This window comes from Vipera berus, assembly GCF_964194415.1.
Source record: "Vipera berus genome assembly, chromosome: 7".
Classification (NCBI taxonomy): Eukaryota; Metazoa; Chordata; class Lepidosauria; order Squamata; family Viperidae; genus Vipera; species Vipera berus.
Window position 1 is genome coordinate 27,335,030 of NC_138209.1, and position 15,095 is coordinate 27,350,124.

General features: G+C 38.0%; 1 protein-coding gene across 4 annotated transcripts in view; it reads right to left on the reverse strand.

The window, feature by feature from the left end:
• Positions 1-15,095, reverse strand: part of FHIP1A (FHF complex subunit HOOK interacting protein 1A) — a 74,144-nt gene that overhangs the window by 24,378 nt on the left and 34,671 nt on the right. For all 4 annotated transcript variants that reach the window (XM_081332072.1, XM_081332070.1, XM_081332071.1 and 1 more), the window contains exons 5-6: positions 13,464-13,622; positions 6,181-6,267 (exon numbers count right to left, since the gene is read on the reverse strand). In XM_081332072.1, coding sequence (XP_081188198.1) covers positions 6,181-6,267; positions 13,464-13,622 — 246 coding nt within the window. The remainder of the gene's footprint in view (positions 1-6,180; positions 6,268-13,463; positions 13,623-15,095) is intronic.

Below are 15,095 nucleotides of genomic sequence, written 5' to 3' on the forward strand. Positions count from 1 at the left end.
CCATTCAACTGCCACAAATTAAGAGATTACAAGGTCATAAAAAAAATGAAAATGCAAAGGCCTTGTCACCATGCTAGAAAATCAAGAATGCAAGTAACTAACCCTTGACGCAAATAAGTGTGGAATCCTTTATAAATTCCATTTTGGAACTGCTATTCTTTAGCCTGATGACAGGTCGTCTTAGGAACAGTATGTTCTGCAAAACTCTCAACTTCTCCAATTCACGACAATGTGGTTCTTCTGAAAAGAATTGTGGTGCCAATATGCAAACTATTAAATATATTGTGCAAGATTGCCCACAACATGTATTCTCTGATTCCCTAGATGATCTGCATGAAGTCATGCTAGAGGCAATCATCTGGGTAGCTAAATTGGACATCCAGTTATGAGGCTACTGCCATAACCTCATAGAAGTTTTACTTCTATGTAACTAAATATATATACACATGGACAGTGTATATATGTTTACTTCTCTTCTGTCATGTTCTGATGATATACTAAATAATAATCTTCTCAAAAACCATTATTTGATTGCTGGAATGGTCAAATCAGTTTGGTGCACAGAATATGTTATGGTAGGTTTTCCACATCTCCAACAAAGTGATATTTGCTGTTTGAAAAGTCTACCACAATAAATATCGGAATTTATGAAAATCTACTTTATTTTTCTTGCCCCTATATAACCAACTATTATTTAACAACTAAAACAAGTTCTTACAAACTCACATATTTTAAATTATACATTGATTTCTTCCTTCATCTAAAGCAGAGGTTCCCAACCCCTGGGCCATGGCCCACTACCGGACCTTGAGCCTTTTGGAACCGGGCCATGGAAGTGGCAGGTGAGCATACATGTGTGTATGCACATCCCCACTCACGTGAGTAGCAAATGAATGTTTACCTGCATGCTCCATTTGCATGAGCAGTGGGCCCATGTGCCTGTCGCTTGTGCAAATGGAGCTGTGCATATGTGTGCTTGCCCACTACACATGCGGAACCATCTCCTCTCTCCCCCCACCCCACTGGTCCGCAAAGCTGGAAAGGTTGAGGAACTCTGGGCTAAAGGATCCACCAATGCAATGCAAATGTAGAAAAAATGAATTGTCTTACTTTATTCTACCATTTCATTGCTATGCTCTGTGCCAATTGATAAGAAGTAGTTAGCTATAGTTGAAGTGCATTGGCAATTGAGATACCAATTAGCTACTTAGACACTTAATTCTCAAAAGACTCCGCGAGCTGCATTGGCTTCCGGTTGCCCTTTGGGTGAGATTCAAGGTGCTGGTGATGACCTATAAAGCCCTAAATGACTTGGGTCCGGGATATTTGAGGGAACACCTCCTGCCAGCATCACGTTCCCTTCGTCCAGTGCGCTCACACAGGGAGGGTCTTCTCAGGGTGCCGCCGGTAAAAGATTGCCGGCGGATAACACCCAGGGGGAGGGCCTTCTCTGTGGGTGCGCCTGCCCTCTGGAAACAGCTGCCCGTGGAGCTTAGGACCGCCCCTGACCTTCTGCCGGGACCTGAAGACCTGGCTCTTTGAGCTCTCCGGCTCAGGCTGAGAATTTTTAACTGGGGTTTTTATTTAAGGGATAATTTAATCTTTTTAAATTGTTTTTTAACTTTTGTATTTTGTACTGTTTGATTTTAAATACCCTGTAAACCGCCCTGAGTCCTTCGGGAAAGGGCGGTATATAAATTTAATAAAATTAAAATTAAATTAAATAAAGAAGGGAAATGCCACAAAAATGTATCTATGTCATACTCATATAAATATATCTCATTCTCATGTGGTAGATGTCTATGCTTGTAATAAAAATATGTTATTTTTCAACAAGTTAAAATTATTATCAGGAGGCATCACAAGGTAAAACAGGTACACTGCTCAGCTGAAGAGGCTTCTAAGCCAAGTAAAGTGCAGTGAGTGAAGTAAACTAAACTAAATTTGGGGACTGATCTTTGTGACATTATCTTCAATAAAGATACAAATGATATGCTTATATGAAAAATTCAGAAACCAAGTCCTCAGAATCAAAGGAACTATGGTCTCATGAAAATATTCCTGTTGTGCATTGCCTATTACAGACATTCTAAAACTTCTGTTTAAACCTCCTTTATATGTGAATCCACCAAGAGAAAGAAGTTTAAGGATTTTATCAGAGGAGCATTAACTGAAGTACTGCACATTATGTTCTCTGCAGGAAATATATTATTTTATCAAATTACTTGTAGAAGTTCAGTGCCTAAAAATCTTGCTAATAAACACTTATGAAATAAATGTTCTAACAGTGGAGCAACTGCTGAAGTATGGAGCAGAATGTATTCAGCAAAAAAAAATGCTTTTACTTCATTCTTGCAAAATTACTTGGGAATGCATGGTGCTTGGATATGCATTCAAATTTACAGTAGCTTAGAGAATAAACTGTTATCTTTGCCAATGAAGTCTTATAAAAATATTCCCCGTGGAATATTCTGTACCTGCACAGTTGCAATTTTTTGTATGAAGCTTTGAGATCTAAAAATACTGAAGATTGTATGTTATATTACAAGCCAACAATTCAAATAGGAAGAAAATCATCTGAAAAATCAATTTCACTACAAAGATTACAAGGCCCTGATTATCATGAGAGAAAAAGTCAAGAAATAAAAATGTTGAAATAACATACGACCAGAAATCTGGCCCCAATTGCCAGTTTTAAGTCCAGAAGTATCTAGAAATATACTTTATCTGTAACGATCTACACAATTTCCATAATGATGTAAATATAGCAATAACATTTATATCAATTTATATAATTTGCATAATAATGTCTTTACATAAATGCCATATAGTAATAAAAATTTACATTTTAAAGAATTCTTCTGAAAAGAATAATTTAGATTTACACAATGGTGAAAACAGAGATGAAGATTTAACTTCATACTTAACAAGTAACTGGGAACAATGGACAGTTTGTCCCTTGAGTGGTTCATTAAACTGAGCTTGCATGGTATCAGAATAAAGTTCTCAACAAAAAAAAGTTTTAACAGTTAATGGAAAAAAGGTTTCTATAATTAACAGTAATTTCTTATTACATCATCACTTTCTGGGGCATACAATTCTATTCAAATTAGCACAATGTAAAAGTATTCTTTCATTTAAGTTAGTTGAGATGAGAGACCAACACAGAGAAATAAATCTTTAAAAATATACACATGTACAAGTGCTAGCCAGAGACAACAGTGACTCAGCTTGGATTATTGATCAGAAATGCCTTTATAATAAAAAGAGTTTTGTAACATGTGGGGACAAAAAAACTTTCTTATTGAGGTTAGAAGGAAGTGATCTACCCCCAAAAGTTGTCATTCAGATGCCACTAGAACAGGGGTGTCAAACTCAATTTCATTGAGGGCCGCATCAGCATTGCGCTTGCCCTCAAGGGGCCAGGTGGGTGTGGCCTTATTGGGCATGGCTAGAGTGCATACGGCCTACTGGGTGGGCGTGGCCAGCTCTACATCGTTCGCATCAAGGGTGCCTATGGGGGCCTGGGCAGGAGTGGGACAGATCTGAAGGTCTCTGGTGGAAGGAGAGTCTCTGGGCCAGGGCCAAGGCAGTGGGGGCCGTTCCCTCACTGTTTCCAGGATGGCTTCGCGGGCCACATGAAACCACTTCGCGGGCCGGATCCAGCCCCCGGGCCTTGTGTTTGACATGTCTGCACTAGAATAATCTAGTCCAGCCCCATACTGAATGCAAGATTGCACAGAAAGATGACTATTCTGGTTCTATTTGAGACTCCTAGCAAAGGAAGTCTCCCCACATCATATAACAGCCTGATTCAGTGGCTGACAATCTGCATATTCTCTCTCATTGTTTCTATGAATGTCTAGATCAATCCTGATTCTGACCCACAGACAGTACGTTCACTCTCCTTCTTTATGTCAACGCTTGTTGTAAGAAATTTGAAGACCGCTATATCAGCTTTTTTTTGTAGGCTTAATAGAGAGAGATCCTTTAACAATTCCTCCAGGTCTTGGATTTCAGATCCTTTACTAATTTGGGAGCTGTCCTTTAACTTCCGACTACTGTCACTATCCTTCCTAAACTGTGATAATCAGAAGTTTACTTTTATTTGTTTTTTGTTTTGTTTTATTTTTGCATCCAGAACTTGACACAGGACTTTATTGGGGCCTGACCAGGACAGAGTAGATTTTAATTAATATTTGGGGGAGAGGGGCTAAACAAAAAAGGACGATGTATATTCTTTAGCAAATATAATCTTAATCCTAGGTTTCAGAGCTGTATCATGGCTCTTCTTCAAGTCCACTAGATGGCGGACACTCACCTTCTCTAGCTAATGTATTTAAAGATAAAATAAATGACACTGATAAAAGTTGGTGTATGTTCAAAATTGTTCTGAATGTGGAAATGTGGCCACTTTTGTTTAATAAATTATTAGGGGTTTAACAGCTCTGAAAATTGCATTATCTATGTGAAAAAAATGTAAGATTGCAATCATATTTTTATTCAAGTATCTTATTAGTAGCTACTTTAAATACACTTTTTTTTCATCTACAAAATCCCTTTCACATCCTACAAATCTTCTCTACTGATACCATTATTCTGGGGGGGGGGGACTGATAAAAGAGGCAGTTTAGTCTAGTGGTTACATTATCAGGTTAGAAACCAGGAGATTATGAGTTCTAGTCCTGCCTTAGGCAGAAAAGCTGTTTGGGTAACCTTGGGCTACTCACTCTCTCTCAAGCCCAATCCGTCTCCCCCTGTTCTGGGGAAAAGAGGAAGAGGATGGAGTATTAGGTATGTTCACCCACTATCAGTAGTTTGCACACTTAATAAAGATGTGATGTATGTATGTGTGTATGTATGTGTGTGTGTGTGTGTGTGCGAAAATGACCACAAAACCTGAAAAATGACCACAAAAAAGTAATTAATAAGTGGACATCATACCACATTTTGAGAATTAGAAGGTAAATTAAGTAAATATAAGCAAAATTAAGATTTTTATTGATGTTCTAAATAGCATGTTATCCTGAAAGATTTTCTTAAGTTGTAACATTCCAACATGTAATACCTAAAATGTTTATACTGCAAGAATACATTTTGAAATATCAATCTACATTTGAGGTAACTGTTAGGTTCTAATTTAAATTTCCAGTCTAGCTTGTTATGTTTATGGGTTGCATCTGGAGAATAATATGTTTATTTAGGCAACAATGAACTTTGTCAAGAAATCCTTTGTCAAGGAAATCCATATATTTTGAATTAATTATTCTATTTATTAAAGTGATTTTTCTTTTATTTGAAGTTTTTTAAAAAAGTTTACAAAAGATTTACAAGATTCAAAGAGAGAAGGCAGAGAGAATTGCTTATCCACATACCTTTTTCTAAAAATAAAAAAGGCTTTATTAGGAAAAAAGAAAGGTTTTACTACTCTTATACCAAATAAAAGACTACACAATAATTAAGAGCTAATGAAAGTTCTGTGTATAAATGGAGACATTCAACTAAAAGTGAATGCCTGTTTTATTAAACTCTTCAAGTGAAACAAACATTTGTGCTTTGTTCAACATATCAGGAAAATATCAGAACCAGAGGTAGAATTATGAACCTATGTACAGTATGAACAAGCTTTTAATATTAGGTTGATTTTTTTTACTCCTGTAATCCAAGTTGTATTAGTCAAGCCTCTTACATAATGAAATTACACATTACTATCTAATGCAGTACACCTGCATTATTGCCAAAATATATATTAAAAGCCTCTATATTAAAAACATGCCAGCTTATGATTTGGAGTATTATCTATTTGACATCTCATTCGTCAAATTTTAAAAAAAAATACTTTGTTCTACTGAAGAGAAGTAACTTTTTGCTTTTGTTTTTTTCTTTTCATTCTTGGAGATTATCTGGGCAAGTCTCTGCAATTTTTTTGGCAAAGGTTTATTTCAGAAGTGGTTTGTCATTGCCTTTTTTCTAGGGCTGAGAGAAAATGATAGGCCCAACATCACCCAATATCATGGCTTTGTGAGCAAGGCAGGACTACGACTTAAGTCTCCTGGTTTCTAACCTCATGCCTTAACCACTACACCAAACAGGTTCTCTGGGTTTTCAAAGCCCAAATATTGAATTTAAATTAATTTAGCTTTATGATTCATTGACTAAAATATATTATTTATCACTAACCTTATGGAGAGCCGGGGCCATAACTGGAACCAAAAATCCATTATAAATGTAATTCACAAGCTGGTTACGAATCAAAGAATGTGCCACCTAAAAATGGAGAGAAAGAGAAGGATATACCTGAAATAATAAACAATCATTTACTTTACTATTGTGCAATTTTAACATACATTTAAAGAAGCTGAACTTGATGAATAAACCATATCCATATTTTAAATATTCTCTAGGTCCAACATCTACACTTGCAAAATTAACATTTTTCAGAAATTTTACATCATTTATATATTTAGAAACTGCCCATTCCCCTCAGAGAGCGACTCCAGCGTACAAATATGCATAAAAGCTATTTATAAACATTTAATAAAAAGCAGCTAGAAAAAAATAACAACTAAAATTTAAAAAAATAAAAAGTGGGAGATGGATTTCAGGCCACTAACCCTATAGCTATGTGCCACAAGTGAAAATGTATTACTCTGTTTTATTTATTTATTTATTGGAAATAAATGCTTTTAGCAGGTTTTTCAGTTCTAATCTTCAGTTAATCACTATCATTTCCATACAGATCTCTAACATAACCTTCCCATCATGCCTGAGTTCAATCTATTCCAAATCATTACAGGCTCCTTCTTTAGCATTCTTGACAAAATAAAAAATAAATACCTTTTTTTAAAAAAAAAATCATCAAAATGATTTCAATTCAAGCATTTTTGCGTACACTGTTAACTATTAGTCTCTCACTATGAAGACGTAAATTCAATGCTGAGAAACATACACACCAAATTACCTACTAAATCTTAACCAGTTAATGTTAAAAAAATTACTATAAATTTCATGACTTCCAAATATTGAATTTAATATTTTACTGATAATGAACTGTATAAGCTATGCAATATTTGTTATATTTCTCTTTATCTCTAATCTATCATGAAATTTAAAAATTAAATCACCAAACTTGAGTATCAAAATTGTTTTTTAAAAGTCAATTCATTTTAGCTATTGAAAAGGTAGATAAGATGGAACAGTTTCACGCACAAGACACCAGAACTGGGATAGAGTTCAAAAGTACTACGAGTTTATTTCATGGTACTTATACACAAAAATCTGATCTACTAATAGTCAAGGCACTATATGAGAGTCAACAGAATTCATGGGGAGCTGACTTTAGTTCTCTTGTGAGAGCATAGCCACTTTAAATTAATGACACATTTGACCCCACCCTTGACTCAGCCTGTTCATCTACATCCAAAGATAGATATAAAACTATATGTGCTGTGAATAATTTAAGTAGGAAAACACTTTCATAATATGAGAACCCGGATTACCTAATTAATTCTAATAGCAAGAGATCATTTTTTTCTCACCAACATAAACACTGAAATTTGCTACCAGTCATTTACTTGGAAATTTAAAACAAGAATGTAAAACTTTTCTCAACCAAGGAAGAAACTTCGTCAAAAGTGACTAGAGGCCAGTTAAGAAATGAATTTAATTTAAGCTTTAAAGTTAATTAAATTAATCCTTAGAAATTTAGTACTTTCTTGTATTGTGCCATCCAAACCCTCTGATACTCCATGTTCCATGAAACATAAAGTTATTAATCACTGCTAGCAATTGTAGCTTATTTGTATTATCTACCGGAGTATGTCTCTAAATACCAATTATCAGCAGCCATGACCTGGAGAGTATTATTTTATTTATTCTGCTTTGGCTGTTTCATACAGGGTGCTGGACTAGGTAAGTCTGAAGTGTCAAGATGCTAATATAAAATCTTGGCTATGATCTTGAGGGACCTCACAAAGTACTGCATTACATATTTCAGTTAAAAATAGCAAACAGCATTTAATACATGACTTCAAAGTAACAATAGCATGTTTTATAATCGAAATATAAATGAATGGATCTTTCTGCTATTTTTAAGAGCACTCCTGTCAGGGCGCCGTCGGAGCCCGAGTCTGAAGAGGAGGAGGAGATGGAGCAGGAGCTGGTGCATGGGGATGGTGCAGTCTCTATGGCTCAGGAGGAACAACCTGAGAACGAGGACAAGGCAGACCCGGGGCCATCAGGCCTCGGAAGAGTAGGCAGGGAGGAAGAGAGGGCTCCAGCTGATCAAGGAAGAGAAGAGGAGCTCCAGAGCTCCGGAAAAGAGCAAACGCCTCCCGCGCACAGTCCCCAAGTGCGCCCAGTCCCCAAGTGCGAAGAATGGAAAGAAGGCAGAGTCAGCGCAGGGCAACCCGACTACTCAGGAGGAGGGAGCCCCGCCCCTCCTCACAAGGTTCACCTGCAGAGTAACATTTAAGCCATGAGGAGGGGCTTTTGCCAGGAACAAATGTTTGTTTTCGGATTATACTCCCTTGGCTTTGCCTGCTTTCGCCTTGCTTTAAGGACTGCTTTTGTCTGCGTCATAGAGTGCTTTTTGCTTTGCTTTAAGAACTGCTTTTGCTCTGTGAGTCAAAGACTGTTTTTGCCTTGCTGTGAGGACTGTTCTTGGCTTGCCCTAGCCCTGAAGATTCTCCCTTCAGACCTGCCTTGCCTTGGGCCCCGTCTTGTTTTGAGAAGTGCACTTTGCCTTTTGGTTTGAACTGTGCCCTTGTTTGTGAACTGTGTTTGTCTTTTGTTTCCCTGTGCCCCTTTTGGGAAACTGCTCCTTGCCTTGGACCTTTGCCTGGCTCTGAGAACTGTCCTGGCTTGCTGTCTGGGACTTTTGCCTTGTGGACTTGCCATGTAATTAAGGGCTGTTGTTTGGGGGACTGGGGGTGGAGCCTGGCTGCTCAGTGGAGGGTCATTTGTTAACCCTTTCCAAGAGCAATAAGGAACTCTCTGGAGGCCTGCCTAGTCTCGCCTATTTGGGTCATAACAACTCCACTCAAAGGAACGCCTAGCCTTTGACTCCTAAGAATGGCTCCCGCATTCAGAAATTATTCTATATTTAGAATGTGCATGTATACAAAATAAATATACAACCTTTTAAAAACATAATTGGCAGATTCCTTTGACAAAAACTTCTCATACAAAGTCTTGTATTCTGGAAACACTACTGAGTTTCTGTGACTAATAAAACCTGCACAAATCAAATCAAAGGTATAGATGCAATAATATCCTGAACACAGCATGAAAGTGGTATACTATATAATCTTATCATTAAACAGATAAGGATCAAGTAGCAGAATGGAAAAAAAATCCCTGATTGCTAATCCATCTGAAATAAAGAATGAGAAAACCAGACAAATTTTAAATATTGAGCAATTCAAACTCATGTACATATATACACAGTATATTCTATTATCATAAAGCAAAATGTAATTACAGGTTAATTCTTGACTTAAGACCATTCATTTAATGACCTTTCAATGTTACAATGATGCTGAAAAAAGTGAATTACTGCTAATCGCACTTATGGCCATTGCAGCATTCCCCGAGTTACAAAATTTGGACTCTTGGCAACTGGCATGTATTTACAACAGTTGCAGTATACTGGTATTACGTGATCACCGTTTAGGACTTCCCAGGTGGCTTCCACCAAGCAAAGTCAATGAGGGAATCTGGATTCACTTAACAGCTATGTGATTTGCTCAATGACCATGGCAAAAACGATTGTTACAAATGGCACCAATTCACTTAAGGGCCACATTGTTTAGCAATGGAAGTTCCAGTTCCAATTATGGTCATACGTCAAGCACTACCTGTATCACAACGAAGCACAGTATTCCACCCCCCCTCAAAAAACCCTAAATTATTGGTTTGCAATAAAAGTTGCTTTACAAATACATGTAAATTGTTAACTTTTTGTAACAATAATAGCAATAGCACTTAGGCTTATTATATACTACAATATTGCATTCTAAACACTGCGCCCCCCTTCATGGATTACTGCCTTGTCGTGGCGAAGGGGCTTGCGTAATTCAATGAAGCTATGAGCTATGCCGTGAAGGGCCACCCAAGACGGAAAGGTCATAGCAGAGAGTTCTGACAAAACGTGATCCACTGGAGAAGGAAATGGCAACCCACTCCAGTATCTTTGCCATGAAAACCCTATGGACAGTACCAAAAGGCAAAACGATATGACGCTGGAAGATGAGCCCCTCAGGTCGGAAGGCGTCCAATATGCTACTGGGGAAGAGCAGAGGGCTAGTACTAGTAGCGCCAGAAAGAATGAAGCGACTGGGCCAAAGCCGAAAGGACGCTCAGCTGTGGATATGTCTGGTGGTGAAAGGAAAGTCCGATGCTGTAAAGATTCTTTCTCCATAGGAACCTGGAATGTAAGATCCATGAATCAAGGAAAGCTGGATGTGGTCAAACAAGAGATGACAAGACTAAACATCGACATCTTAGGTATCAGCGAACTAAAATGGACAGGAATGGGTGAATTTAATTCAGACGACCATCAGGTATACTACTGCGGGCAAGAATCCCTCAGAAGAAATGGAGTAGCCTTCATAGTCAATAAAAAAGTAGGAAAAGCAATACTGGGATACAACCCTCAAAATGACAGAATGATCTCAGTTCGAATCCAAGGCAAACCATTCAATATCACAGTAGTCCAAGTCTATGCCCCAACCACCAGTGCTGAAGAGGATGAAATTGACCGGTTCTATGAAGCCCTACAGCACCTTATAGAACTAACACCCAAAAATGATGTCCTTATCATCATGGGAGATTGGAATGCTAAAGTAGGAAGCCAAAAGATAACTGGAATAACAGGCAAGTTTGGCCTTGGAGTACAAAATGAAGCAGGGCACAGGCTGATAGAATTTTGTCAAGAGAATACGATGGTCATAGCAAACACTCTTTTCCAACAACCCAAGAGACGGCTTTACACATGGACATCACCAGACGGTCAACACAGAAATCAGATTGACTATATGCTCTGCAGCCAAAGATGGAGAAGCTCTATACAGTCAGTAAAAACAAGACCAGGAGCTGACTGTGGCTCAGACCATGAGCTTCTTGTTGCAAAGTTTAGGCTTAAATTAAAGAAAGTAGGGAAAAGCGCTAGGCCAGTCAGGTATGAATTAAATCATATCCCTGTTGAATATACAGTAGAGGTGACAAATAGATTTAAGGAATTAGATCTGATAGACAGAGTGCCTGAAGAACTATGGACAGAGGTTCGCAACATTGTACAACAGGTAGCAACCAAAACCATCCCAAAGAAAAAGAAATGCAAGAAAGCAAAATGGCTGTCTGAGGAAGCTTTGCAAATAGCTGAGGAAAGGAGGGAAGCGAAAGGCAAGGGAGAAAAAGAAAGATACGCCCAATTAAATGCAGAATTCCAAAGAATAGCTAGAAGAGATAAGAATGCCTTCTTAAATGAACAATGCAAAGAAATAGAAAAAAACAATAGAATAGGGAGGACCAGAGATCTTTTCAAGAAAATTGGAGAGATGAAGGGAACGTTTCATGCAAAAATGGGCATGATAAAGGACCAAAATGGCAGGGACCTAACAGAGGCAGAAGAGATTAAGAAGAGGTGGCAAAATTACACAGAAGAACTATACAAGAATGAGCTTAATGTCCCTGATAATCACAATGAGGTGGTCACTGAGCTCGAGCCAGACATCCTAGAATGTGAAGTGAAGTGGGCCTTAGAAAAGCTGAGCAACAACAAAGCTAGTGGAGGTGACAGTATTCCAGCTGAGCTATTCAAAATCTTAAAAGACGATGCAGTAAAAGTGCTTCACTCAATTTGCCAGCAAATTTGGAAAACTCAACAGTGGCCACAGGATTGGAAAAGATCAGTTTACATTCCAATTCCAAAGAAAGGCAGTGCCAAAGAATGTTCAAACTATCGCACCATTGCACTCATTTCTCATGCTAGTAAAGTTATGCTTAAAATTCTACAAGCTAGACTCCAGCAGTATGTGGATCGAGAACTACCAGAAGTACAGGCAGGATTTCGAAGAGGCAGAGGAACTAGAGATCAAATTGCTAACATACGCTGGATCATGGAGAAAGCTAGAGAGTTCCAGAAAAACATCTACTTCTGCTTCATTGACTATGCTAAAGCCTTTGATTGTGTGGATCATAACAAACTCTGGCAAGTCCTTAAAGAGATGGGCATACCAGACCATCTTATTTGTCTCTTGAGAAACCTATATGCAGGCCAAGAAGCAACAGTGAGAACTGGACACGGAACCACTGATTGGTTCAAAATTGGGAAAGGAGTCCGGCAAGGCTGTATACTGTCGCCTTGCCTATTTAACTTATATGCAGAGCACATCATGAGAAAGGCAGGGCTAGATGAATCAAAAGTTGGAATTAAGATTGCCGGAAGAAACATCAACAACCTAAGATATGCAGATGATACCACTCTAATGGCAGAAAGTGAAGAGGAACTAAAGAGCCTCTTGTTGCGAGTGAAGAAGGAGAGTGCAAAACTTGGGTTGAAACTAAACATTAAGAAAACCAAGATCATGGCATCTGGCCCTCTCAATTCCTGGCAAATAGATGGGGAAGAAATGGAGGTAGTGACAGATTTTATTTTCCTGGGCTCCAAGATCACTGCAGATGGGGACTGTAGCCAAGAAATAAAAAGACGCTTGCTCCTGGGGAGGAAAGCCATGGCAAATCTAGACAGCACACTAAAAAGCAGAGACATCACCCTGTCAACAAAAGTGCGTATAGTCAAGGCTATGGTCTTCCCAGTTGCAATGTATGGCAGTGAAAGCTGGACCATAAGAAAGGCTGAGCGCCAAAGAATTGAAGCCTTTGAACTATGGTGCTGGAGAAGACTCCTGCGAGTCCCTTGGACTGCAAGGCGATCAAACCGGTCAGTCCTAGAGGAGATCAACCCTGACTGCTCTTTAGAAGGCCAGATCCTGAAGCTAAAACTCAAATACTTTGGCCATCTAATGAGAAGGAAGGACTCACTGGAGAAGAGCCTAATGCTGGGAAAGATTGAGGGCAATAGAAGAAGGGGACGACAGAGAATGAGGTGGCTGGATGGAGTCACTGAAGCAGTAGGCGTGAGCTTAAATGGACTCCAGAAGATGGTAGAGGACAGGAAGGCCTGGAGGAACATTGTCCATAGGGTCGCGATGGGTCGGACACGACTTCGCAACTAACAACAACAACAAACACTGCGCCATCAGGGCTCCTCTAAATAAACTTGTATTTCACTTATATATTAACAAAATATAACTTATGCTGATATTCACTCATTTAATTTTTTTAGAATATCACACATATAAGATAAATAACCCAATATTTTTTTCTAAATATCTTCAAAAATGAATACTACTATTTTAAAATACTATTTCCATTTGTAAGTCTTTTCTCTGGCCCAGTACCTGAATTACTGCGTTGCAGAATTCAAAAGAATTCATAAATTGTACAAGAGCTGGACAAAGTAAACAGTCATCTTTTAGAAAACAGTGCCATTCTTCTCCATTGTCCTCCAGCTTCGTAGGCAAAGATGAATATAGACCACTTAAGCCTGTTGCTAGCACCTGCAAGATGAAAGAGGGGGAAAAAAGAAAGAGAAGAAATACAGGGTGGTTTGCAGAATTTCAGTAATCTAAATTATTTCCTCCCAATAATTGCTATTATGCAGTTGAATAGCATCTGAATTTAGGCTAATGGCAGATTTGTATGTACGGTACTTAACATTACCACATGAAAAGTATTTCCAAACAAATTAACGCAAAGAGAACTTTCCCAATTGAAATATTTGCAAAATAAATACAACTTGCAATTTTTTATAGAAAAAAGAAAAGTGGTAAGGCTCTCTATGAAGCAATGGTGTTGGGTGGCTATATCCTTCATGTTACAATATTTCCACAATTTTGATGCCTGGATGCATTTAAATAGCAAACAGAAACACATATTTGTATGATGCAACTATGGCTTCCTGAATTACATATACTTACAGAAGTCTGTTGATCTGATTCATATTTCTCAATGTTTAGCTTCATAAACATCCATATTACCCAGGAAAGACATTAGATATGGAAAGCATAGAACGTGGAAATCTTTTTTTCTAAATTTTGGCAATTTTCTCCCACAATTTACATTTTTACATATCTCTTTATTTCTAAGTAATAGGCTATACATCTTTTAAAATGAGATTCGCTCATCCACAATCTGCCTATGTTACAAAGATACCATCTTTATGGTAGCCCCAAAAAATATCTATGAAAGACAAGGCGTAGATTAAATTCACTTTAAATATATATTTATAGATTTAGAGCTAAATAACTATGAAATGATTTACACTTGGCATCAATGCAAGCAAAGCTTCATGAAAGAGTACTAGGCAGAGGTAATCCTCGACTTATAACCAGTTACTTTGTGATCATTTGAAATTACCATAGGAAACCACCCCCCACACACAAAAGTACTTACAACCTACTTCTACCTAAGTTCCAATGGCCAGAGCCCTCTTGTGTTCACACTTTGGGCACTTGGAAACTGTCCATCATTTATAACTGTTTACAGCATCCTGCAATCAAGTGACCATGATTTATGATGCTTTTGCTGAAAACTGGTGTTTACTTCCATTTGTAAGTCTTTTCAGCAAAAATGTCTCATAGCAACCAATAGGTTTGAATCTCCATGGCATTTGCTTCACAGCAAAGATTCACTTAACAATCATGGCCATTTGCCCAATGTCCACCACAAAAACTGTCATAAAATCAGGTCAGTCTCATCATGACCCACTTTTTGGCCGCCCTGACTTATGATTGTAATTGGCAAGCTTCATTAGTGGTCATGCATCAAGGACTACCTGCAGAGTTCTGCAGGTTTACAAATGCATATTCAAATTAAAAAAATCTTGACCGTAGCAGTGAAAATAATTACTGTTTTTTAAACACACAAACACACATATTCAGATAAGATTGAGAGAGAGAAAAATGTATCTATTAGTTATCTACCCATCCACATGCATACAATTTTGGAAGCTGTCCTTCCAATCAACTTTA